Source organism: Pungitius pungitius, chromosome 2 (assembly GCF_949316345.1).
Source record: "Pungitius pungitius chromosome 2, fPunPun2.1, whole genome shotgun sequence".
In the NCBI taxonomy this organism is placed as follows: Eukaryota; Metazoa; Chordata; class Actinopteri; order Perciformes; family Gasterosteidae; genus Pungitius; species Pungitius pungitius.
In genome coordinates, this window is record NC_084901.1 from 17,224,291 (window position 1) to 17,250,337 (window position 26,047).

General features: G+C 45.6%; 3 protein-coding genes across 4 annotated transcripts in view; 1 reads left to right on the top strand and 2 right to left on the bottom strand.

Moving 5' to 3' along the window:
- The window catches only part of glra1 (glycine receptor, alpha 1), a 65,566-nt gene extending 62,858 nt beyond the window's left edge, over positions 1–2,708 (top strand). The window contains exon 11 of the mRNA XM_062558671.1: positions 2,695–2,708. Coding sequence (XP_062414655.1) covers positions 2,695–2,708 — 14 coding nt within the window. The remainder of the gene's footprint in view (positions 1–2,694) is intronic.
- A 2,317-nt stretch (positions 2,709–5,025) lies between these two features.
- On the bottom strand, positions 5,026–10,881 carry g3bp1 (GTPase activating protein (SH3 domain) binding protein 1). The gene is made up of 12 exons (XM_037462051.2): positions 10,685–10,881; positions 8,365–8,481; positions 8,190–8,271; positions 7,921–8,094; positions 7,740–7,830; positions 7,492–7,585; positions 7,135–7,372; positions 6,935–7,039; positions 6,680–6,797; positions 6,469–6,594; positions 6,273–6,382; positions 5,026–6,160 (listed from the first exon to the last, which is right to left on the bottom strand). The coding sequence occupies exons 2-12, from the start codon at positions 8,457–8,459 to the stop codon at positions 5,900–5,902; spliced, it is 1,494 nt and encodes a 497-aa protein (XP_037317948.2). The 5' UTR covers positions 8,460–8,481; positions 10,685–10,881; the 3' UTR covers positions 5,026–5,899.
- Positions 10,882–12,912: 2,031 nt separating this feature from the next.
- Positions 12,913–23,595, bottom strand: sparc (secreted protein, acidic, cysteine-rich (osteonectin)). Of its 2 annotated transcripts, XM_037462205.2 has the most exons (11): positions 23,484–23,595; positions 18,732–18,797; positions 18,367–18,420; positions 17,978–18,080; positions 16,782–16,903; positions 16,582–16,702; positions 15,012–15,145; positions 14,364–14,512; positions 13,798–13,946; positions 13,464–13,530; positions 12,913–12,994 (listed from the first exon to the last, which is right to left on the bottom strand). In XM_037462205.2, exons 2-10 carry the CDS (start codon positions 18,786–18,788, stop codon positions 13,502–13,504), a joined length of 918 nt encoding a protein of 305 aa, XP_037318102.1. In that variant the 5' UTR covers positions 18,789–18,797; positions 23,484–23,595; the 3' UTR covers positions 12,913–12,994; positions 13,464–13,501. The 2 variants fall into 2 exon arrangements, with proteins under 2 accessions (XP_037318102.1, XP_037318101.1); XM_037462204.2 differs by having other exon boundaries at positions 12,913–13,530.
- Between the last annotated feature and the right edge of the window lie 2,452 nt (positions 23,596–26,047).

Here is a 26,047-nt window from a genome sequence, read left to right on the forward strand (position 1 = left end):
TGTTTTTGTTTTGATATTCATCTTTTTTGTGTTCATATTGTCGCCTTTTGCTGCTGTTGTGGGGCAAGTGTTTCAGATGTGTTGCAGGATGTGATATATTCAGTTTGTCTATTTTATTATGATTGCCAGATGCAGTATTGGGTAGATTAACTTCAGCTATATAAATACAATTATTATTATTATTATTATATATACATAAAGGCATATTTTGATATGAAACATTTTCCCTCTACATTTTTTAAAGAAAGAAGGTTACTTCTATTGGATAATTCATCCCTATTACTACTACTTCCAAGATGTTTACCTGTAAAACACTTTTTTACATGTAAAACTTTCCCATTGAGCCTTTTTGGATCTGGAGGGACAGATTAGTTTTTGTTTAAAAGAGAAGAAATAGAGGAAGACTTATTCTCATGAGTTCAGTTACTAACCGAAGGGCTATGCCATGCAGGTACCTCCTTCTGTTCTCATTTCATCATGTTTTAACTTTAAAGTGGAAGTGCCATAGATAATTGCAATAAATCTGCATTTGATTCAGTAAATCATTCCCAGATGCACAGATGGAAAAGCTCTGAAGGCCACGATCACCAAGGACGCTCTATCTTGTAGTAATTTTTAACGATTTGGTCCGAGCAGATTTGTCTGGATTCAGTATTTAGGATGCAAACCATCCGACGTAAACTAGGTCGAAACTACGGAAGCCTGGAGGGGACATGTGTGTATTCAACAGCATTGTGTTTTACAGCATTGGCGTCTTACTTAGCAAGCAAACATACTGCTAATGCAGCTAATGCTGCTAGTCCTGCTAATGCTGCTAATGCGGCTAATGCTGCTAATGCTGCTAATGCGGCTAATGCTGCTAATGCGGCTAATGCGGCTAATGCAGACAACCAGTAAGAAAAAGTGCAACAGATGTTTAAAAAAAAGCCCCCAAAAATTTGGAGGCTGCACCCAAGTTGGAATTTTTTTTCATGGAACTGTTAGAATTCTGGCCTTTGAGAGGTCTGGGAAGCAGCATCAGCTCGGTCTTTATTCATTCATGCTGCTTTACTTGTTAGAAAGCAAGAACATTTTACTTCTCACATGTAGCACTAAACGTGTTCTTCCATCAGTATTCATGAACTACATGAACCTGCAAGGCAACTTACTCCTAAAAGGTGATTTAGTCTGGGTTTTTTACGTGCAAGTAAATAGATTAAAAGAAAATAAGAAATGTCAGACATTACGGGCTGCGTAAACAACAACACATATAAGAGGAAAAAAACCTGTAAATGTCAATGTAAATGTCAAAATCAATGGCCGCTGAACAAGGTACAGATATAGATTACGTTGACATTTAAGTAGCAGATGTAATCCAGCGATCTGATCACGGCCTGAACCCCGTTCACCGAATCCCTTCCGTCCAGCAGCAGAGCTCTCGCTCACGTAACTTCTTGTGCCATATGGGGGGGGGGGGGGCGAATATGCAATTTAAAAAAAACGATTATAAAAAGAAAGGCGGACCTACGAGCACATCGTGCATTCATCGAGCCACCATTTTTACGGTGCCCTTTTTCCTCAGGCGTGGGTGTTGTGTGTGTATCATAGTCATGTTAGAGCTTCGTCATTGCCCTCACACCATTGTATTAAACATTGTCATACTGTATGGGTCGAGGGAGGGAGCGGTTCATAGAGAGAGAGGGAGAGAGAGAGTGAGAGAGAGACATATATAATATATATATATCATGGTGAGAACAAAGAAAGGAGGTGTTTATAAATCCTTAGGTTCTGAACTGGATTTTAAAGTAGCATGGTTTGATTTGTCAATGATTAATGACTCTATTTTTTGGGGGGGGGGGGGGGGTTGTTTGATTCTCTTGTATTTTATTGTATGTATTGTACAATCCGATGCCCTGAGGGAGAAGGAAAAATACAGTGACTTCTGAACTGCTGTGAACTAAAGGAAATTATTATTATTGCCGTTATATTTATTTATTAATTTATTTTGCACAAGTTGGAATGGCCTTAATTTTGCTTTACTTGCTTCTATTGTGAATTGGCACAAAGTGCACCCCGTTTCATTTGCAAAAAATTTACAAAGCTCATTGCGATGCTTATAATCTGAAAGCAAGATGAAACAAAAAAAAGAAAAAAAAGAAAAGTTCAGCAAATCCTTTTTATTTTTCATTAATCTGAGAAACAATATTTTGCATGAATATCAATACAATGGCAGATATTTTGGCTTGTACAAAAAAAAGTGAAGTAATTTGAAGAGAAAAAAAAAGAATGTACCGTTTCTGCTGTATCTGTATATATCTAAATATTTATTAAAATATGTCATACTACTAATTCTATTAACGATTAAAGGTTTTCTGAACAAAAATCTCTTTACCTGTTTTTGAACATTGTCATGGTTGTTGGAGTTGGATCTTCTGCTCTCTGTCACTCGACTCAAGGATCTGTGTAATCACTCAACAAAAAGTATTAAAAATTGCAAATATATCCCGGCTGTCTTCATTGCCTGACTTGTCCGTGACGAGAGGAACATCTATATCTGTGCATCAGACTTTCATCTCATAATTCAAACGTCGTTAACAGCATTCATTCTGCCTCCGCTCGGTGCAGAAGTTCAGCGTTTAAAACCCCGAAAAAACATTCCCCAGCATCCCCCTCCTTGTGGGACTAGCGTGTCTTTGTCCGTGTGACATTCTGCAGACCGCAGAGGTTAATGGTAGGATGACACGCGTGTCACCGCCACGGCCCCTCAGGCAGACATTTGAGCCCCCCACGAACCATTTGCGTATATCAGCATTGGATGCAGGCCGTGTGAATTACCCACAAGACATTGCAACGTGAAAAGCACAGAGGTTTAAAAAAAAAAAAAAAGAGTGTTCAGACTAATAAAGTTTTCACATTTATCACATCGAGGATTGAAGATGGAGAAAGAAAACACGTGATATCAGGTCAAATGTATTCATCTATTAATACAATTTTAAAAAATGAGTCACCAATGCAGTTTGACAAAAGAAAACGTAAAGCACAATTTAAACATCGCTGCACTGAGGTCTCTCCGTCTCCTGCACACTGACTTTGTTTCCCCTGGATTTTAGACTGTTTAATACAACAGGCTTTGTGGTCATAACCAGACAGGAATTCATTTAAAAAAGTAATGTTTTGAGATCTGATGAGCTGGTTTACATTTAGAGATTAAGCGCAGCAGATGATTATTAACATTTAAAAACGTGTTACTTTAAGGCACGTAACAAATCATGTTACCGTGACAACGTGGTAAAATGACATTTTTTTACTCTTGGATTTGAACGTCATCCAGGTTTTTGACTCACGAGATGAAACCGTTTACCAGGTGACGTCAGGTGAGTCCCTGAGGGTCCCGCGCTTAACCGAATGAGGCTGTGTGTCGTGTGAAGTACTCTGTGTGTCGTGTAAAGTACGCGCGTTCGGGTTCTAGCTGCCAGCTGGACCAGAACATGCTGGCAGCCACAAATACTAATAACATGTCTGTTCACAGCAGGGGGGGGCAGCCAACAGGCCAGACGACACAGTGTGTGGGGGGGGCAGCCATATGTCGACACAGGCGGCCCCGCGATGGGCCCCGACCCGGCAGCATCGATGAGTCCGTCGGGCCCGTTCGATGTGCTCTCCTGCTGGTTTAGCTGCTCTGTTTCTTTTGAAAATGAGCATAATCATCATTCCACCTCAAGCCTTCCTCCTCCTCCTCCTCCTCCTCTTCCTGCTCCTCCTCGGTTCATCCGGAGGTCGGGGGGAAGTCGTTGGAGGCCCCTGCATGATGTTGCGTATATACAGGAAATAACTTAGCTAGAGACCCTGAAGTGTAACCCAGCCTTTAAACATGCATTCTCCCCAATGACCAGCAGAAGGAGGCGACTCTGGATCGTCCGATTGTGGACCATCATTCACAAAATGAACAACATGGTGTATTGAAGACTTGGAACTGGAGGTTGAGACTGTGAACCCATGTGTACTGAGGGAATAAATGAAAAGAGAAGCATCATCATCAGTCATTTTCTTCCAGAAGACTTCGCCCTCTGCTGGTCAACAAAGAGAATACAGGGTTAACAGGAACGTGCCTGTGCTCCTGAGCAGGAATCACGTGATACATGGACGCCGCTGTGTCTCTTCTGCATCGATCCTCTGCGGAGGAATGGCTCCTTTCTCTGGATTTGCCAACGCAGAGGTCAAAGGTCGGCCGCTGGATCCGCTGTGAGATTTGCTGAAGAACACCTGGAGGTCCAAGCAGCATCTGAAAAGTTGTGGACCAACCACATGTGGACCTGTGCCAGCAGGGGTTGCTATGGCAACGTGACGTTCTACGCGAAACTAACGCTGCTGCACTAAAAAGCGTTTGAATGATTTGGTTCCTTTTAAGAAAACCTCAACTGTACTCCAATCGATCCCGGTGGAAATAAGAAGCTGGTCAACACCACTGAAGCGTGGGCCGAACGGCCGTGGACGCTCCAATACCTGTAAGCTTCCACCGTCATGGCGTCTATAACGCAGCACTGAGAGGAGTTAGATTTACAACGTGCTGGTCAAGCATCCGAATGGCACGTGATCCGCGTGTTCTTGGAGAAGTCAGTGGTTCATGAGGTCATCGGGCTCAGACTCGTCTGGTCAAAGACAGCCGGTGGATTTATGCTCAGGTGCAACATGTGAATGAGCTGAATACCATTTAGAATACGCTGGGTTTTGTTACATCACTGTGAGAATACTGTTGCATAATGTCCCTAAGTACATTTTTTTCATGTAATCAGTATCAGTTTTATGATTAAAAAGCATATTTCGTTTTAATTTCAAAGAATAAGTGAAATGTGAAGAACAAGCGAATGAGTTTTTAAAAGATGTTGGAAAAGTACCAAAACGTACCATTTAAAAATGTATAAAGAAATGCTGCATCTTATACTGGAATAAATGCTAATTTCTGTTCTGTGTTCTGACTTTGTTCCCATTGAGACAAAGACCAAGACATCGTTGCTCGCTCACACTAAAAACATGAAGCAGACCAGGTTTAAAACAGTAAATCACTTTTAATTTAGTTCTCTCATCGGCAGGTGAACTCGTTTTTGACATGATGACGAATGAAGTGCATTGGTAGAAGCCCGACTAGGATTGGATGTACATGATTTGAGACATGCTCCGTTCAGACGCGCCCTGTGAATCTGCACGTTACAAGCCAACATTACTCAAATAAAAACTACAGTTCAGCTCTTGACCTGATAGAATAAAAAGATAAGACCGATCCATCGCTAGACACAACGGTGGCAGCAATACACAGGATTGCCCGAGCAGTAAAGTACACGTTCCTTTAAGAAACAGGGAGAGAACGCGAAAAAAAAATACCTAACCTCTGGGTGTTTTAATCCCCAATTCAAGTAGTATTTACCCTTTTTTCTTTCTTGTTTCATGTGTTTGCGTGCGTTGACTTTTGTTTGATAAATTCAAGTTCAGCATGAAGAAAAAAAAAAGAAATGACAGAGTCCAGATAATAGATGTGCTGGTGGAGGGTTAAAAACCAAACAAATAAAACATTAAAATGTAAGGAGTGACATCGTGGATTCCTCAAAGGGAAACAAAGCAGCAGAGGAGGAAGAGGAGGAGTCTCCATGAGACATGCAGAGACTGCACTCGACCGAACCTGCTTCACACCAACAGAAACCCCGCCAAAATACTTGTGCGCTCACGTTTGGGGAGACCGAGGAGGGGCCAGAAAGCAGGAGAGCGTGTGTGCGAGACCCAAACTGACTTGAAATTAACTCCTACTCGTTGCTCTGGTATTACACGTTTGTCTAATTGGTTCCTGCTGCAATAATCCAAAAAATAAATGACCAAAAACCGTCAGTTGAATCCAGATCGTTAACCTAACTAGGCGTGGGGGGGGGTCTCACTGGCGCTGGGCCGGGTAGCGGCCCTCACTGGGCCCGGCACCCCGCCCAGAGCCGAAGCTGGGCTTCTGTGCCATGCCTCCGCGGGTGGGGGGTCCTCGGGGTCCTCCTCCACCACCACCACTGCCTCCGATCCGATCGCGCGGGCCACCGGGGCCTCCCGGGCCGCGGGGCCGGATGTCCCGCCTGTCGCCCTCCCGGGCCGAACGGGTCTTCTTCTCCTCCACGTTGAGCCGCACGTCGCCTCGGAACTTAATGGGCTGAGGGGGAAAAATTCAATAAAAACAAGATATGTTAGAACAAGTTACAGCTTCAGAAAGTTTTAAACCAACGGTGACTCAGAAGTGAACAGAGAGCTGCATCCATCCTCACCCGGTTGCTGAGGATCTTCTGCACCGGTTCAGAGTCATCAAACACCACGAAGCCAAAGTTGGGCAGCTTCCCCCCACTGTTGATCCTGAGCTCCAGGACGGTGCCGTACTCTGAGCAACACACACACACGTTCAGCGCCATGGTTTAACGATGTTTGGTGCTTAAGAGCACAAGGTTCTCCAAAGTGTAGACTCACGCTCAAAGAACTCCTTGAGCTCCGTCTTGTCCACGTCGTGAGGGACGTTCCCCACGAAGAGCTGCTGGGCGTCGGGGTACCGGACCACCCGGCGAACCTCCTGCTCGCCCGGCTCGCCTTCCCGGACTGAATGAAAACAAAACAATTAAGCTCGGACGCCACACATCTGGCAGTGATGTCATGCCAGTGACGTCAGTGAGCCGGCGTGTACCTGGTCGGGGGCCTCTGTGGACCGGCGGGGGACCCCCGGGCCTCTGCTCCCTCGGCCTCTGGTCCCTCTGGGGTCTCTGCGTCGCCGTCTGCGACTCTGCCTTCACTTCGGCTCTGGGCTGAAAGAGGCAACGCGCTTTGACAACACTGCGATTCGAGCCCGTGTCCTGCTGCCTTCCTCTCTGCTTCCCCCCCCCCCCTACTCCCAAATCATCATCATCATCATCATTATTATTATTATCTCCAGTAAACCTACCGGTGCGGTAGGCGGGGCTTTGACGACGTGTGGGGGGATTCCTGAGACTGGGACCGCCCCGCTGGGAGGGAGGTTCTTACTGGTGACGGAGGCCCAGGAGAACGGCTGTGAGGAGACACACACACACACACACTCAGTGCCGGTAGACAACGCTACAAGAACAAAAAGCGTGTCCCAGCGGGGGAGTCGTTGGGACCTACCCGGTTTTCCTCTGGGGCGGCGGGGGCGGGCTCTGCGGGGGCGGCAGGCTCGGCGGCGGGCGTGGTGCCGGCGTTTTTCTCCTTCTGGTCGTCTGAGGCGTTTGTCTCCGCCTGCGTCTCCACCTTCAGCTCCACGACAGCGGGCTCCTTCGCCGGCTCGGGTTCTGGACTCGCCGCAGCCTCTTCTTCCTCCTCCTCCTCATCTTCCTCCTCGTCCCCAGGGATTGCCGGCTCTGAACTAGAGAAATGAGATGGTTACACGACATCCTGCTGCCTGTGACTGCGTCTTAATAAAAATTCAAGGAACTCTCCACTTCTAGTCGTGGTGTTTCTATTGAGGAGATATAGATAGCGTACCAGGCTGTGGGGGCGTAGAAGGAGGCAGACTCTTCATGAGCGATGTCGGGGGAGGGGACCCTCTCCTCGATCTCCTCCACCTCGTCCTCAGACTCTGGGGGGGAAAACAACATGCTAAAATGTTCAGGCGAACCATCTCCTCGTACGTTCCAGACATCAAGCAGAGGATCTAAATGAGCCGTGCAAAGAAATGGGGGGGGGGGACGACGACAAGAGGATGAAAGAGTAAAGCCAGGAGACTGTCTCACCTTCCGGGGGCTCAGAATCAGAGTCGCTGAACACCTCGTCCTGGTAGCGGAACACGTCGTTGTGGACGTAGAATTTGTTTGCGACGGTTCCCTGAAGAAATAACATCTAAAACTTTAGCTGCAAGAAACCACAAACATCTGACAATGTGGTGTGAAGGCCCGACAGATATTTTGCCCATACCTCCGGTGCCAGCACGAAGGTCTGCATGAACTTCCTCATGGGCTGCATGTTGTTGGACAGCTCGCCCATCACCTGCACCACCACGCCCTCGTTCAGTGTGGCGTGGGCGTCCACGTGCCGGATCTTGGTGTGACATTCCCGGAAACTCAGAGCCATCACTCGCTTGTGGATCTCCTGCAGAGCCAGGGAGTAAACAGAGCCAGGGGTCAGCAGTCCGCACTGCGGGCCTCAAGTGATACACTGCTAGCATCTTTAGGCTAATGACTCACAGATTGTCCGTACACAGCCTCCACGGGTTTGCCGTTGTTGTCCAGGCCGCCGTGCACGTAGGACGAGTTCTTTCCATAGAACCTGAGTGGACGGAGGAGGAAAGAAAAGGACGCGTTAGCTCCTTGGAGGACAGTTTGAGGATTAGTAACATCACGCTGGGTGTCCGGGTCGTACCTGTGCAGGTAGTCGGGGGCCTGGTTCAGCAGTGTGTAGTACTGTCGGACAAACTCTCGCCCGACCAGCTGGGCACTTGGCTTCTCCATCACCATTTCTTTGGTCAGCTGGAAATCTCTAGGGAAGAAGGAAGGAATTTTGAATTGCCATTTAGCAGAGTTCTATAATATTAGACCAAAAGATTATTAACAATACTTTGAACTCCCATATTGCAGAACTATCAGTGGATAAAACAACCGTAAGACTACTGTCCCAATACACAGGGCTCCACCATCAGTGTTGCCATTCGCAACCATTTTAGGAAACTAGAAAAACAATGGTTGGCCTTTTGAGAGAGGTGTCCTTGTTTACAGACGTCACACAGCAGCCAATGACAGAAATGCACATCAGTGCGCCGAGTCACATGACCGTTTCGATTCACAAAAGCTGACATCTGGATACACCGAAACCAGGATACATCCCGCCAACCGGTTGTTTTCAGAGTGGATACAGAACGTATTCAGAAATCCTCACATTGCATAGTCATTGAACCTAAATCACTCCCAACACACTGTAACCATTTGACCTTCAAAGTTATGAAAGAATGTTTTTTATTTCTTCAACTCCAAGGGGGGAAATCGGTGAAAATGCAGTGCCACTCAGTTTCTAAAGATGTTGCGAGTGATTAGAAACAATTGTTTCTTTGCATCTGAAATAGAACGACAATAAATCAAATAAATAAGAGTATAACCGACCACTACGTAGTCTCAGTTCAATCATCGAGTGAAATTAGGCACACTGTCCTGACCTACGTGTCCCAGAAGTCACATCTGTAAGGAGGACATTTTGTTCTTCACTGACCCCCCCGTGTGTGTGTTTACACTCTTCAAACTGATCCATGTCTCAGATTGGGATGCACCGCTGTGATGACACGTCATGGGGGAAGGCTGAAGCGTGCTTCAACACACCTTCACATTCTTCAGTTCAGTGTGCCGATGCGACTGGATGAAACAAGCACCTATACAGGTATCTGCACTTAGTATCTGTCTGGTTGATCTTACAGCAGGAAATCAAAGCGGTGTCATCAACAACCCAAAGTAACAAAACAATATCCAAGCAGGTCTATGGCAACGATACAAAGTGTCCTGGTCAAATAGATGTAATTGATCATTTAGGGCTGGACGTTTGGGGCCTCCAGTTCACTAGTAGCTTAATGTGGTTTAATACAATACAGGGTTTATATATTAGAACATTTCTCTATACACCATTTAAACAATATAGAGTCGAGGAGGCTAAAACCAGTACACCAACTGGTACCAGTGCCAGCTTTAATTGTCCATCTGTTTTCCGGCCAAACACCACATCCCAACTGATCCACCGGCCTGAGCCAATTACGAGCAGTGGACGGTGTGCTCGGTCCGCAGTGCTAATGCTAACGGCTAACAGTGCGCTTAGGGAGGGAGGGAGGGGGGGGGGGGGGGGGTTAGAAGCAAGAATGGATCCACGTTTAAACGAAGTGCATATAAGGACATGTCTGCACCGCAGCAGCGATATCACAGCAGCTGGTGGAGGACAAAAAAAAGCAAGGCATGGCAGGCAGACAAAGGCCACGCCGTGCCCGCGGTCCCGGGGCACTAACCGGCCTGTAGGCGCGCGTCTCTCGCCCTCCTCCCGGTTGCCGGCGGCTCCACAAGACGGTGGGCAGTTTCCGGGTATAACGTTAACGTTCCAGAGAGCGCAGCAGGTAACTCATGCTCGGCAATAAGTAGGGAAGAAACAGGCTAACGTTGTGTAGCCTGGTTCCTGTAGAAGCCCCCCCCACCAACACGTGTTCTGGCCGGTGTACCGGCCAGTACCCCGGCAATGCTTTCACGGTCCTGCGAGGGTGAGTTATCTGGATCAAACGGGCGGTCAAACCCGCGAGACTTAGGTTGTGGATTTAAAGCAGCATCCATAGACTATTTAACTTAGTAGAGACACGAAGCGGAGTCACGACTGACTCATAGTAAGCTAACACATGGGCGGTGGGTATATTCTGGACCTACAAAGTAAAAACGCCAAAGGCGCTGACGGTGTTAATATTCCGACAGATGAGCAGGAATACAATTACAACATCCATCGTTTGTGCTTTCCAAATCAGTCACAGTCACGCATGGTATTTAATTACACACGATCGCCATGCTAATGCTACAAGAGTGCTAGCAGCCACCATGTCCTCACCAGGATGTAGACGCGGCCGCGAAAAGCGACCCAGTTATTCGGAATATTAAGATAGAGGAAAATTTGAGCATTTTTAAAAACTGAAAACTAACGACGGTTTGTCAACAAAAAAAAAACTTACCCGTAGGTCAACAATCAAAAAAAATCTTCGATCTAGAAACAATTGATTTCTTTAGATCACGTCGGCGGCAGCCTGAAACGCTAGGGCTTCACAACGTGCTGGAGTGCTCGGTTACCGGTTTCAGCTCCGCAACCGAACGTGATACCCCGCCTCTTGGTCCGACCAATCCGATGGAAGCAAAGTGACTCGTCAGCCAATTGCTTTGTCGCTGGGCCAGATAGGGGTTTATTTATATGGCCAATCGCTTACCAGTAAAATACAGGAGTGCGATTGTTTAATTGGCCGGTGCGTGCCGGTTGTCAGTGGCGCTTTGCAGCCAGCGCGGTGCAATGGAGTCTCTTCTACGCAGAGTGGCGACAAAGCTTTATTCGGCATTTCAACCGACTTTTATTACAGCAGATGACTCATCAAATTACGACGCAAACTCCGCATCTACTGCTCTGCTTGGTCATAGTTTCCCCATAACATGCATCCAGCTACCTGGTGTTTTCTGTGTCACACGCGATCTCTCCCTGTCAATGCAGGTCCCCATTTCCCGCAATCTCTCCCTCCCCCCCCCCCCCCACCTGCTCACCTGCCCCCAACTCGCTGATTAGTCCTGCATTACATAAGCCCCAGCACGGTTGCGTTTAGACTTGTTTGCATCAACATTATCCGCAGTTTTAATAGTGGCTTGTTCTTTTCTGGCTGTTTTATTTAACAGAATGAGGCGTCGTTCGGGTTTCGCCATTACGCCAAAACTATCCTTAAACTCTCACGTCATTGCAGGTGATACTTTGATTAAATTGAAATGACCGTAGACCATGTGGTTCAGATGAATATGACCTTATTTGTTCTAGAATCCTGGGCCATTTGATTTTCATTGTAATGATTTTAGAAGTCTCAATCATAATATATTGAAACCACACTCACTTATAGATCCCTCAGAATGCACCTGTGAAAAAACCTAGCTAAAAGAAATCAGGGCTTGGACTCTATGAAGAGGACTCAGGTTTCGCTCTGTGGTGATTGCAGCAATGTCAGTTTTTTACTGTGTTTTGTTTAAAATACAGTATTTATGTTAAGTCCTCATGACTGATTCTGTCATGAGCATTGGGAATAAACACACTGCATTGGGGTTCAGAGATGCTCAAATAGATGTTACTCCTAGCATGGTAAAGCAGTTAGAGGATTTTAAACATATTTTTGAAAAGGCCGTAGTCTCAGGAATTGTGTTTTATCAAGACAATCTGAGATGTTACTTTAAAGTTGAGATTGTTCTACACGGTGAATGCATGTTGTGTGGAACGTCCACTAGAACATGTGCAACAAGCTCAAACAAAGTCCTCCTGCTGGCTTGAGCCTAAATGTGCAGATAATAGATGGTTTAACTTAGCAAAGACATGCAATAGAAGAAGAGTATCCTGTTACAGCTCCGGAGCCACAGAGAGGGGAGGGCCGCCCCCCGCCTGCTGTTTCACATTCTTGACACCGGGGTCTGGATGACCGGGTGGGGATGGTAGCAGGGTGCTCAGTCTCCCGGGGGACCGCGAGAGGCTCGGTGCACAGCTAGGGGCCGGTGACTTCAACACACACGCAAACGCACACACGCACACAGCTGTGTTATGTTGTAAAGTGCAGTTTAGGTGCAAAATGCTCTTGGCGTTTGTCTCTTTTTGTCTCATGGCCCAAGGATGGTCAGGAAGAAAAACCCATTTTTACCATTTAAACCTATTTTTTGTTTTTACGTGACTGAATTGAAGCCACAAAGTGCAATATTTATGTGTATAAATACATGTGTGTACCTCAGGTTTAACCTCACTGTGTTGCAGAATCAGTGGAAGCACATCGAGATGGACGAGCACCATTATAACGGCTTATTTCAGCACGTTAAAGACTAGTTTTTCTTGTGTTTTTGTTTTTTTAAAGGGCCCTTTGTTCTTACAAACATGCTTCCACTCACTGCCTGATTGCACTGTTCATTATTGTAAAGAAACACAAAAAAACCAAGGTCAAGCCACAGCGCTGCGCTCACTAATTATATTTAATGAGAATCTTGTGAGGCTTCAGGTCCCATACCGCCTGAACAAAACTAAACCAAACATTGGACTGGAGCTCCGAGGAGAGAGGCGTGAAAGCCTGCGTAGATCCCTTCACAGTCTTTTATTCTTGGGAAGAATTTGCTCGTCTCAGAGGGAGAAATGTGGATTCGGAGGAGGAAAAAAACTCAGCCTGCGAGACTTCTCCCCTTGTGGAAAGATTCCAAACAATATATCCTCTTTATTGGTTCAAATGTCAGTACACGCGTGTCCTCGTCTGGGACACGGAAATCTGTATGGAAAATAAAAATTAACAACTCTTAAAGCAGCAGTCCAAAGATCCAATAACCACAAAAGAAAACACAATGACACCGAGAGACAAAGAGTGCAGAAACTAACGGGTCGTTTGTAGAAAGCAAGCAGAGGGAGCATTTATTTAGAAACTTTATTTTCCTCGTTACATTTCGTCTCAAATTGATCTTCAATTGATTTTCAATTGAAGTCCTGAACAAACACTTAATCAACTATTGTCAGTAAACTATTGTCAACAACACGTTTACATCAGAGGTCTTTAGTTTTCTTTACTGAGAATTCAACGATGGTTAGTACAGGCTGTGCACATTTCTCCTTTGTAGCTTTTTTTCTTCTTTTTCTTCTTTTTTAGTGGTATAGGCAAGAAATGATTTTAAAAAAAGAAATAAAAAAGAATTTGCAATTAGCACCGTAACTGTGATTTTTGTTTTTAACTTAGGGATCAGCACCTCGTCCCGTCAGCGCCGACCACCAGTCCGCTGTCCGCTTAGACGATGAGGTCGTTGTCCACGTCCTCTGCAAACACACAAACGTCACCCGTCAGCACCGTTATATATTATGGATACGTCATTTTCATATCATTGTGTAGAAGATGTCACGTCCAGACATTATTTTACCACATGAACAGAATAATGCAGATCAAAAAGAACCCGGAGCTGAACTTAACTATATATATATATATATATATATATAAAAAAGTTACATCCCCCCCCCTTCCCCCTGATTCTGCAAAACAAAATGGGACTAAAAAAAACAGGTTGATTATTTCGAGTCAGTACTCACGCTCCTTGATGCCGAAGCAGCGGGCCCACTCCTCCAGGGCGATGTACTTGTCGTTGTCGGCGTCGCACTGCTCGAAGAAGCGGGTGGTGCAGTGCTCCATGGGAATGAGGGGGGCGCGCAGGGGGGAGAGCTCCGTGTGGGTCAGGTACCTGCAGACAGCACAGCGAGCACAAAGGAAGACCTTACAATAGAGTCGCACACACTTTTGTGTTTCTTCTTTCACCAGGCTGGGAATACTCCCAAGTACCATTTTGAAAGCTCCTTGACGTCGCCTTTGTTAGAACGAACTCAAGGAGCAATGCATTCTGGGTGGCAGCCACATCGGCTTCTTTCACATCGAGCATCTCGAAGCGCGTCGGATCGAGCGGCGAGGCCGTGGTGTGAGATCATCTGCTCACTCTTATTTTTCCCCAATCTGAGGCTGTGGAGGCTCGAATGAGTCTCGCTATGACGAAGGGAGCTTTTTAAAGATGGCCCTCTTGGTCAACCAGCAAATCTAAGGTTTTTCCACAAAGAACCACTAATGGCTTTAATCTTGTGTTATTGGCTTATTGTGCAGTACGTACCCGTCGACGGGGTGCTGGTCCAGCTGGCCGAACTGCCAGTGCACGGGGAAGATGTACATGTTGTAGTTCTTCTCAAAGTCGTGGGCCAGCAGGTCCAGGGAGTGTGCGCCGGCCTGCAGCCGCTTCTCGTTCTCGAAGATCTTCTTCACCTGAATTGAAGAGTTTAAATCAGAGATTGAGACGATAATCTCATGTTTACAATGTTACTGAGGGATCGGATCAAGGGAGAAGTAGAGTCACTTTCTCATAGGACCAGAGGCGTCTCCCCCTGGTGGTCACTAGAGAGAATGCAGCTTTAAAAAGATGAAGCTTTTGCTGCTTTGTAGTAGTTAACTAGTTACAATTTTAACTATTGCCTTTTTAAAAGCTGCATTAGAGGCCATATGTTTTTTAATGTTTCTAATGATTCACAAAAGTTAAATGAACTATTACTCTGCACCATCAGAGGATCCATAACAGCTCTTTGGTATCCTCTCTCAATATTGGACATTATTGGACTTATTTCTCTTATGAGATGACTATTTTTTCTTTATTGCACTGTACTGTATATTCTGCTTGCTTTTCGTCCTTTTGTTCAAAAATCACATTAAAGTAGAAAAGTCCCGTGTGTTGTTCCAATCACACTCCACAATGATTTTCTGGACTCACCCTGAGCTTCTGCTTCTCGTTGAGCAGGTTGTTGTCCTCGTCGCGCTCGTACAGAGTCACCAGGACGTTCTTCAGCCAGTCCCTCATGCGCAGGGGGAACTCGCTCAGCTCGATGTCCATGCAGGGCTCGATGTCTGCAGGGAGGAACCACTGTCAGCTTGATTCGTAAAACCCACAGACGTTCTCCCAGATGTCCCTGCTCTGTGGGTTTTAATTGGTCCTTAAGCATGCCAGCAGTAAATCCCGTCCTGCGGTAAGGACTTTTTATGTCCATTTTATAAATACAAAATTACATCTCAAACCGTTTAAGTGCATTTAAGAAAGCCAAATGCAAGAAAAAAGACCTGCATCTTATTATTTAATCCTCAATATATTGATTCATACATGCAATACATCTTTGTTCTTTTGAACTGAATAACACCTTGATCTCCATTTGAGCCTTTCAGCCCATAGTAATTTCCTCAAGCTAAGCGTGTGTGTGTCTGTGTGTGCGCGTGTGTGTGTGTGCAGCGTAAACAGTGGAAGAAATGCAGCTTGCGGGCCCAGACATGACTCTGAATGTGAGCCGCACATCAATCACAGCAACCCGAGAGCACAGAGAGCCCTGAGCTGAAGCTCCTCAGATTACAGGCAGGTGGGACGGAACCAAGCACACCTGATGCCTCAAAAGGGAACAAACGGACAAAAGGGGACAGCGGCCACGTGACCTCAAAATCAACCTAAGGGAGTTAAGAGGTTTTTGGACGTCAAGGGGTGAATGTGAGGCTTTCCTTTGAGTTTCCTTAATTTCTGAAATACTCTTCACAAAACATCCTCAAATATCGACCTTCAAATCTTTTTTTCAATCCCTAAAAGTATTTGAAAACTTTTGGATGATGCATTTATTTAAATATGTGTGGCTCGTATTGTTAAAATGTAATAAATACCACATAGACAAGTCTATCTTTTTGTTATTTTTTATCATATATGTTGTTTAATTTATTTTCTTTGTTGCCTCTCATGATCCAATGACAAACCCAAACTTGTTTATGCACATTTCTCTGCCTCATTGGAGTTAGAGAGGTATTTTCCCCCTGTTAACATCTGTCAGAGGGGTGTGTCCAGAGTGGAGGCTAAATACTACTTTACTAAATGACTCATAATGGTCTAAATCAATCCTGAATCTAGTTTAGTTTAGGACTGTATGTGAGAAGTAGGCGTGGTCAACGTGACGTCACCCGTTGGTTTGTGAAGATTTGCTTTGAAGGGGTTTTCGGCACCATCTTGTTTTTTTTGCAACCAGGAGGTGGAGAAGAGGGCGGAGCTTGGTACATGGACAACTTTCGTCATAATTCAATAACAGTAGGACCCGCCCCAAAGCATCCCTTCGCTTCATGGTAATTTACTAAATGAACATTATGCTGTTTTGAAGAAGATTTAAAATTAGAAATTGAGACTTTAAACTCATGTTTACAATGTTTCCTGAGGAAATGAAATAAAGTACAGTCATTTTCTCATAGAAGAGGAGTCGCCCCCTTGGTGGTCACTAGAGAGAATGCAGCTTCAACACGTGGCACAAGTGGGAGCTCACATTTGCAGGACCCGATGTAGTCCAGGTGCAGCTTGTGGCCCTTCTTGGTTCCCTCCAGCGCGCACTTGGTGGCGAAGAAGTGGCAGGCGGTGTCAAAGGTCTTGTTGTCGCTGCCGCAAACCTGAGGAGTCACATTTCCCCATCGTCAAAGCCTTTTGGATTCGTACCGTTCAAACACGGGTGATTATTTTCAAACTCACATGCTCAAACTCCCCCTCGGGAGTGGGGCAGGTGGAGGGGTCCTGGCACACACACATAGGGGTGTTGCTCTCATCCACCTCGCACACTTTGCCCTTCTTGCACTGGTGGTTCAGGCAGGGATCTGAAGACAAAGATGACACAAACTTAGAGACGAAGAAGCTCTCTGTCGGGAAATTACTGCGCTGCGTTTAAAGCCGGAGGAAATCCTTCAAATTAAATCATTCATACGTGGGAGGATTACTGAGCAGGTTTATTGAGCTGTTAGTTTGGCAAATTTCAATTCTGAAAAAGACCAAAAAAAGTACAAAATCTTTATTCATCACGTTATGACATGAAAAAATTGTTGGCCTCACAAACCTCAAAGCTACACCTCTTAAAAAGAGAGGGTTTGAGCAACAAAATATGACATTTAACAAGAATAATGGTTTCTATAAGGAAGTTTAGAGACATTAATGGTGAATGAACCTTTACTGAGAACCATTTTTAGATATTTAGATATTGTCCAACTCTCATTTTCAATGTTGAATTCTTTCAGTTTTAAAGGACTGTGGAGAGAAAACATTTGAATGAACTGAACCAACGTATTCAAGAATTATTCAGAAGGGACTACATTTCTGTTATTTCATTAGAAAAAGTGAGTGAACTGATGCTTCAATCTGAAAACGTTTATTCCGTTTCTTTCGTAGCTTTGCTTTCTGTGAAGTCGAGGGCGAAGCCTCCAACACACAACCAAACATTTGGACATTTTGTACAGACTTTCTTCCTGCCGCGCCCGGGGCTCCGTCGCTGCAACCTGTCATTACCGCCCAGCGTGTTATTATGGGATGTTGGATGTTGGACTGGCCGTGTAACAGCGGCCACATTTATGATGACGTGTAAGAAAACACGACTTTCTATTCAAGTTTTACTCCTTGACAACTTTTAATTAAACACATTATTAACACAACTTGTGTTTACACCTTTATACCATTTTTGACAACAACTTCCATTATTGGCTCATAAAATGAATAAACAAAAATTACTAAAATGATGGTGCTTGAGCAGAGCTAATACTAATAAATTTGACGTACCGTCATTATAAGAATTTGTCTGCTTCAACGAGTATTTTAAAACATATTACATGTGGTTTGTGAAAAATGAATGAATTAAATTAATGTGACGTTGTGGGATAAGACCCGTCGTTTTGTTGACTTACTCTCGGTAGTGACCTCCTCTTCCTCTTCTTCTTCTGCGATGTCAATGGCCTCGTCGAACTCTCCGATCTCAACCTGTACCGGGTTGACCCCCACCTCGAGATCCTGGGGAACATCACAGGTCAAAGGTCAGGCCGCAAGCCGCTTAAGCCTCACGGGTCGCTGAGGAATCTCACGTTGAGAAACGCAGAGTGACGAGAGCGAAGCGAACTCGTCTGCAGGTCTATTTCCACTTCAAGTAAAAAATAAAAATTGTTTTCGTCCCTCTCTGTTTGTTGGGAAAATGTTTAACACAGATTAAACCCCGGTGGAACACACCGACATCGGGACATTTGTTCGACCGGATCATGGAAATTAGTTGAAAGTAAGCAGGATGAACATCTGGACTGACCTCAACAACTGGCTCTTCGGTGACCAGCTCTTCCACGATGGGCTCGTCCTCAGTCTGCAACACACACACACACACACACACACACATATTAAACATTCATTTCTGCACATCAACACACACCTTTGGGAAGTCAGAAACAGACAGAGCCCAACCGCACAAACACACTTTGAATCACACATACAAGTAGACACACACAGGAACTGCACATAGGCACAACACACTCACACATGACCTAATAATCGCAGAGGAAAGGAGTTAAGGAGGAGACGTTGAGTTAAGCCAACAAAGACAGGAACATGCACATGATGCCAAAAGCAGACGACACACACGCACAAACATACAGACACGCAGAGGGTCTCACTTACAGGAGCAGCCATGGCGTGGCCAGCCAGGCACAGGAGGAAGACGATCCACACCCTCATCTTCAAAGTCTGTGGACACAAACAGACCCACGAGTGAACCCGGTTTCCTATTATTTAAATCCCATCGTCACTTTCATACAAGTATTACATACAAGTATTGGTTACTTTACCGGATACATTAGTATTCATACCTTAAAACGACAACAAATGTGTTATTTAAGCATTCAATAGGGTCCTCGGAGGGTTCCCTGAGGAACACCTGGATGCTTAATAAAGCAGACAGAAGTCTGACCCAACCCTTTTACGGACCAATGGACGCTCTCCGGTTTCCCCGAACAAGACCCCCACTGTCCCTCCGTCTGCTGCTGGTCCAGTTGAACATTCCCTGCGGCCTGTGTGAAAAGTCTTTTCCAGAACATTGTTTGGTCCTCTGAAAATGCGTCGATGGCAAAACCGCAGCAAGAGGAAGAAGCATTTACCAGCTCCCCGTTAACGGCCCTCACATTCCCAAAAGAACACAAACGTTTCGAATGGTTGGGAAAACAAAACCAGGTTTTACTTAATTACGATCCATTGGCACCATCTTTGGTTTAGTTAAACCAATGGCAATGAAAAATGTCACATGACATAATGGACGTTTTCACAGGAAACAAAATAAAGGTTATGCTACTTTCATTTTCACACCATAGCCACAACCTTGTCAAAGTATACGCACACATTAAATAGTACTTTTTTTATACTCTGATCCATCCTTTCTTTTCTTGGGGACTCTTCCTCTTCCCTGCTTCACTTCATCAAGCCCAGTCTCAAGGACCACATCAGGGCTCCTTTGTTCCATAATGGAGCGTGGCATTGCTCCGTCTTCCTCCCTCTATGACTCATCTCCCTTTGCACCTCCATAAAGCCAATTTCCCCCAGACATCCCAGAGGCCCTCTCCGTTCTGACGTCAGAGGACAAAAACGGTCAGTAGGTAAAGGTTTTCATATCGAAAGCCCCTCGTTCCTCTTGAGTTTTCCCTCAATAACACTACAGTGAGCCTGGCTGCACGATCAGCTGGGATTATAAGATCTACAAACTGAGCTGGGAATACTTGGAATTCCTGCAGTTTGGATAAGACATTTTGAGGTTGGAGGACGCTTTGTTTTGCCGGTTGCACGTCCTTTAAATCGTGGGACGGGCCTGTTGACGCAAAGCGTTTGAATAGGGCACAGCGTGTTTGGACAGACAGAGAGACGCAGGAAAGAAAAGCCCCGAGGGCGCTTTTTTTCCTTCTGTTGTCAACTTTAAAATAGTAAAAGTGCATCTATAGACGTGACGGGTGTGTGATCCTTCCGTCTACAGCTGCAGCATTCTCTTATGGGAGCAGGTTTGGGCTCGTTGTATCGACCCTGTGTCCCACAAAATCACAAAAGGAACCGTCTCATTTGAAACCAATCTTTCAAAACAAAGAGATACGGTTCCTTCAAAAGGCAAGTCCGGTCGAGAGAACATCTGAGGAAAAGCCTTCAGAGACTGGTTTGTTTTTTGTTACTCTGTTAATAATCTAGAGATCCCACAAGTGCAGAGCTGTTTTGATGCGAAGACGTGACGACCGTGGCATCGCCTCGCTCCGTCCAAGTACAAGTCACTCCTTGCTTTAAGCAAGCGGGACCTTCACAACGGCGGCCAGTGTTCTGGAAAGGTCCGGGGATGAGAAGTCATTAAGCAGGCTCGGGCGTGGAAAATAACAGGTCAGTCCTGGCAGAGGACGGTGCCGTCGCCAAACAACCCGCGCACAAGGACCTGGCCTTCTTAAAAATAGAGAGGTATTAAAAGAGGAAAGAAAAAAAGAGATGTTCTTGCTGATGGAAAGTTTGGGGCAGAGGACTTCTGAGGAGCGTGAGAGAAGCTCAATGAAAAAGTGTTCGACACCTTCTTGTTTTAGTATCTTCCCGTTCGGACCCCGCTCGGCCGGACGAAAACAAAATTATTTTATTTGGAAAGCCGTAATCAAACAGGGCCGAGTGAGAAGGGGAAACTTCAGGCTCATGAAGGAGCTCCTTTTTTCTTCTGCAACGTATTTTATTTGGGTTTAGTTAGGTAAGCTGTAAACTGGCTGCGGAAGAAAAAACAACCTGCTATCTGCCTCCCTCCCTCTCTGTGACCTTTAAAGGGGGGCAGAATTTGGAGGAATTCTTTCTTCGGCTCCTCGGTGATGTAACAGCCGAGTAAACGCAGACATGCAAACATGCAGCAAAGGGCTGTGAGGAGGAACCGTGATTTCCTGTCTTTCTTTATTGTGGATGATCCTCAAAGTTAATGAAATACGTTCCAGGGATGAGGCTGGAAAAAGGGCGGATTTTTAAGTAAATGGGGATTGAATTTAGCCAAATCATTTAAAAATATCTATATTATATTTTGGTGAGTAAAAAAACACAAACGTCAATCGTAACTTTTGCATTCGGCTCGATTTCCGAAATAAAGTCTGTGGCTCAGAAAAGCAGAAGAGATTTTAACGTTAATGTCTGTTAAAACCTTTCCGGTCAGTTTAGAAGCTTTTTTTGTGACTCTCTTTAAAAATAGTCTTAACTTAGCATGTGGGGATAATAAAACCTTTTTTCTAACACGGAGATTATTTACAGCAATAATTGAAAATAATGGCAATAAATGGCTTTTATTCAAAGAGAACCAAGACACCTGACTTTTTGAATGTCTCAAAGAGCAGCAAAGATATATATGCAACCGGAGTTACTTGACCTTTGACCCTGTTCCCCCCTCAGTACGGACCCTCTTGTTCTTTATTTGTCACTGAACAGCTTTTAGCCGCTTTGAGGGGCTATTTGACGTCTTTCTTGTCACTATTGTTGAAAAGTGCTTTCGTTGCACGTTTCTGTTTCCTACATAAATGTACATGTGTTGCACTTAAATAATGAATAACAGGAAGTGACGTCTCGGTGGAGTCGTGATGTAACGGCTGGACGGGCAAACAAAAGACTTTCCGAACAACTTCTGAGAAACCATTTTTCCGGCCTCTCTCTCTCTCTCTCTCTCTCTCTCTCCCCTCATCCTCCTGTCTCTACCTGCTGCATTTTTTCACTTGTGTCACGTCTCCAGTTTTTATTTTCTTCTCCACCACCTCTTTCTTCCACGTCGGCTACAGACGATCTTCGCTTCCGGTCGGGGGATTAGAGTTTTTCCAGAGATTTCCACACTGGCCCTGCCATTTCCCAGCATCCTCGGCTCAGACACCTCCCCCCCCCTCCCCTTCGTCCTCCTCCCACTTCCCTCCACAGCTGCCACCTCAACAATTAAGCAGCCAGAGACGCTCTGTCTGCCCCTCGCTGGCACTCATGCCGACTCTTTGTCCTTCGGCCCTCCTGGACAGGTGAGAACGTCGGATGGAGAGAGGTGTGCGACGCGCTTCCAGAGCAGAGACCCAAAAAACGTCACTTGAGATACTTGTTTGCCAGAATACTACCAAGACACTCGAGTAGGAACGTCACGTGACAAGCAGATGCAGCATGTTTGCTTTTGATATGAATATATTGGGTTCCTGAGCTACTTGTGGTGCCACAAGTCGTCTTGTTCGTTCACGTGTGCAGACTCGTGTCTAGGGTGAGCGCTTCTGAACGCGTTTCCTGACGAACTGACGTCAGGTCATCTGCTCTGGCCCGATTCCAGTTCATCCCAAATGGAATCGGATGGGCCAGAGGAACACGGAGAAGGTTTTATTCAAACTGAATGCCAGAGCACGAAAAAGCCCCCAGACTAATTTTTTCTGGAAAACCTATGCGTGGCTGAGGCCCCGAGTGACGCCCGACCCTGAGAGGCATCCGAGCTAACTCTCCCTCAGCTGGTGACCACGGCAACCCGCATTCCTTTTCATGGGAGTAATCTCACAGACGGAGAGGGAGGGAGGGAGGGAGCAAGGGAGGGAGGGAGCTGGGGGAGTCACAGAGGGATGAAGGGAGGGAAAGGAGAGAGGTTTGCCGGAGAGAGGCTCCCATTGCTCTATCATGAGAGCTTTGTTGTAATCTCATACCCCCCCCCCCTCCCCTTCCTTCTTCACTTCTGACCAGCTCCTCTATTCTAACAGCCATCGGCCCCCGAAGAAGCCGAAAGAAGAGCAGAGAGGATTCTGCTCCTAACGTGTGAGCTTCAAGAAAAATTTGTCCTTTGACAGCAGCCGCTGAGACAAAGCAGAAAACCCCAGCTGCAAATCAGCCTGTGTCTGCATCTACCCCCTCCCACAGGCTAACTCCCTGCCCCCCCCCCCTCCCTTCCCTTTGCCGATGTGGCACACAATTACCTGCAGAGCAAAGGAACTCTCATAATCACAGCTTGTTTACCTGCAGGGAGCAGCGCTCTAATGACAGAGGAGATTGTTCCGTGCGCTTTGAGGCAGCTGCTCGTTAAACTGATTCCGTCCCCCAACTCTTTTTCAACTTTTCAAACTTTAATTGGTGCAAATCTGTAGAGCTTTGTATTTTTTACCAAAACTGGATTGGGTTCCGAGCATCAAATCAACTGTTCATTTTTGAGAGATAAACATCTTTTCTGCTTTGTTCACTTTTGGTCAAACTTGCATACAAAGCAGATTATATTTCATTATATCCTTCAGACACATGTGAATTCATTTTGAGGCCAATCTAATCTATTTTACTCAGCGGGTTAATCACAAAATCACTGAAGCCTAAAGTTGTCCACTTGGTTGCTGAAGTGATCCCAACTTGAGTCACGTGACAAACGATAAAAGTCGGAGTGAGAGCTCTTACCTTTGTATCTTTGCCGAGCAGGGACAAAGGAGGAGAGAAGTCAGCTGTGAGCGGGACCCTGGGACGTTCTAACGGCCACAGCAGCGCACACGGGAGACGTTTCCAGTGGGACGTCCCAGTTTGGACGCACAGGCCCCACCCCTCTTGTCTCGTACCTCCCATTGCCCCATCTCCCCCTCTGCAGCGTGGGCCCGGCTCTTCTCTCCAGATGGAAACCTCCCTCCTCTCTCCTTTACACGTGTTCGTGGCCTCTTTTTATCCATGAGCTAAAAGGACAATAACCATAAACGCCGTGAAAGCAATCCTTTATTTCACTAATTACTTCATTTGAAAACATTGTAAACAGGAAGGAAAAATCATCTTTTAAGTAACCAAGCCTTGACAAGTAACTTAGTAGAAGTACTTTCAATCGGGTTCATTATGTTCATATTGTTTATCAATATTAAGCACATCTACTAAACTTATTTATGTTTTCTCCTGACCATACTTGTGCCAAGACAAACATGAATTAGGTATTTATGGTTTCTTCTCAGCAGCCAAACTATTTTATTGATGTTAGGGAAAGGTTTGTGGTCTTGGTTAAATACTGAATAAATCAACACCGACTCACTGCCAGCAGGAAAGTCAAACTTTTAGCATCGGGTTTCTCAGACTTTTATATTTGTTTATGCCTGAAGGATGTCACACAACTTCCTAAATTGGAAACAAAACTGTGAGCATAAATCCTGAGTGTAAATATATAATCGTACTAGTTTGACACCTCCACATTTTACCCTCTCAATTAAAGAGGTGAGAGGTCAAAGATGAGGCTCGGGGGCCGGACAGCAGTCTCAGATCCACAGCAATGTGAATAACCCAATACGGAAGCATGTTGTACAAATCTAAAGCTTCTTAAGTTTTTTACAACATCTTTAAAGCTTTTTCTGTTATGTTCAGTGAATTTGGGGGCCCTCTGATAAGCAGTGATAGAGTCTAAGTAGAAATGTAGGGCTTTTGTTTTGAAAGGATAGAACAGAAGTGCTGCTTTTGTCAAGGTTGAAAGGAATAATAAAGTTGCACTGTTGGTTTCATGACATAAACACAAAATATGTTAATGTGAGTTGACTTTAGACTTTTCCCTTTAGAAAACATCTAATTTTGGTGGCAGAGTCCCACACAAGTGTTACAACTCCTGGAAATCTTCCTCCTGAGGGTCTTGTTTTCCAATGGAGGTCATGTAGAGGATCAGGATTAAACAAGTTCCCAGCTTTGCGTTTGCTTCAACAACAAATACCCTGCTGGGTTTTGCCTGTGCAGCGGAAGCTTTCTCTAAAGTGGAATTTAAATTCCCCGGACATGATGCACGGAGTCTTTCATTGGTACCGTGACACGTCCGACTGCAGCTGAAAACCTTCAGTCCTCTGGAGACCCTCTGGAGACCCACTGGTCCCGTGATCCAAAACACCTGCCGTGCCTCCGGCAGGCAGAAGCAGCCGAGCTGCGAAAGCTGCTCCCGGAGGCTCGCTCTTCTTCGTCCGAGGGCCGCGCGATTGCTCCTGTCTGCTCCCACAGGGCTGATGTGAGAAACAGCTGGATGGGAGGGAGAGGTGGGGGTAGCTGCGATGCAACGTGGCATTTTCCATTCTGCCTGGAAGCCACAGTCAAGACGTCGATGAAGAGGAGGAGGAGGAGGAGGAGGAGGGAGAGGGGGGGAGGGACGTTATACCGTGAGACTCTCCTCCTCCTTTTCCTCCCACATTCACCCTCTCTTTCCTCACTGTTTTACTGCCTCCGTTCTTCAATTCCCCCTCTCTCTCCTCTCACACCCTCTTCTGACTGTTTCTCCTCACCCCTCTTTTCTCTCTCTCTCTCCCCCTCCCTGTATACGTGTCAGTCGTCTCTCTCTCTCCGTTTTTTGACTCAACGTGTCTCACAGAAGTGACATGCTGCAACTATGTTTTTTCTTGATTTTGCAGCTGCATTATCCATCTGCAGTTATTTGTTGAGACGTGAAAGACCAGAATATCAAAACGTCCTCTCACTTGCAACGTAATTAACGGTTATTAAATGACTTTGTGCCACATCATACACTTAAAAAGAAAGAAGAAGACAAATACCGACCTGTACGGGTGTGGAGAACTAAACTAGGTTGCTATTGGGTTCTGATGAGATAACTGTATCCACTGAGTGGTGATGACGATGGTCATATAGCACATTTTCATACTTCCATGTGGTATTACACATAAATACCATGTTTAAACGTTATAAACTATTACATTACACATCATTTAGCTGATGCTTTTATCCAAAGTGACTTAAGTGCATTTCAACCATAGGGGTACAAACTCAGGAGAACAAGAAAGTACAATTTCATCAAGAACGCCGATTTACAACAATCTGACCGGCTAACAGTACGGCCGGGGGGGGAGCGGAGGGGGCTGCGCTGACGGTACGGCAAAGTCTACACAGGTGTCCACACAGGTGCGGCCTACAGATTGACATGTGTGCGGTATGGAGAGAGAAGAGGAGGGGACCCAGGACGGAGCCTTGAGGAACTCCAGTAGTAGTAGAAGAGATAGAGAAGA

What these genes read in the sequence shown, in the direction of transcription:
- g3bp1 (XM_037462051.2), bottom strand. Translation starts at nt 8,459, where the DNA reads ATGGTGATGGAGAAGCCAAGTGCCCAGCTGGTCGGGCGAGAGTTTGTC. An exon ending in CCACAGAGGCCCCCGACCAG is followed by an intron (nt 6,595 to 6,679) that starts GTACACGCCGGC and finishes GTTTTCATTCAG; the next exon opens with TCCGGGAAGGCGAGCCGGGC. An exon ending in AGAAGATCCTCAGCAACCGG is followed by an intron (nt 6,161 to 6,272) that starts GTGAGGATGGAT and finishes TTTCCCCCTCAG; the next exon opens with CCCATTAAGTTCCGAGGCGA.
- sparc (XM_037462205.2), bottom strand. Translation starts at nt 18,788, where the DNA reads ATGAGGGTGTGGATCGTCTTCCTCCTGTGCCTGGCTGGCCACGCCATG. An exon ending in CCGAGGGGGAGTTTGAGCAT is followed by an intron (nt 16,703 to 16,781) that starts GTGAGTTTGAAA and finishes GTGACTCCTCAG; the next exon opens with GTTTGCGGCAGCGACAACAA. An exon ending in CTGCTTCGGCATCAAGGAGC is followed by an intron (nt 13,531 to 13,797) that starts GTGAGTACTGAC and finishes GTGTGTTTGCAG; the next exon opens with AGGACGTGGACAACGACCTC.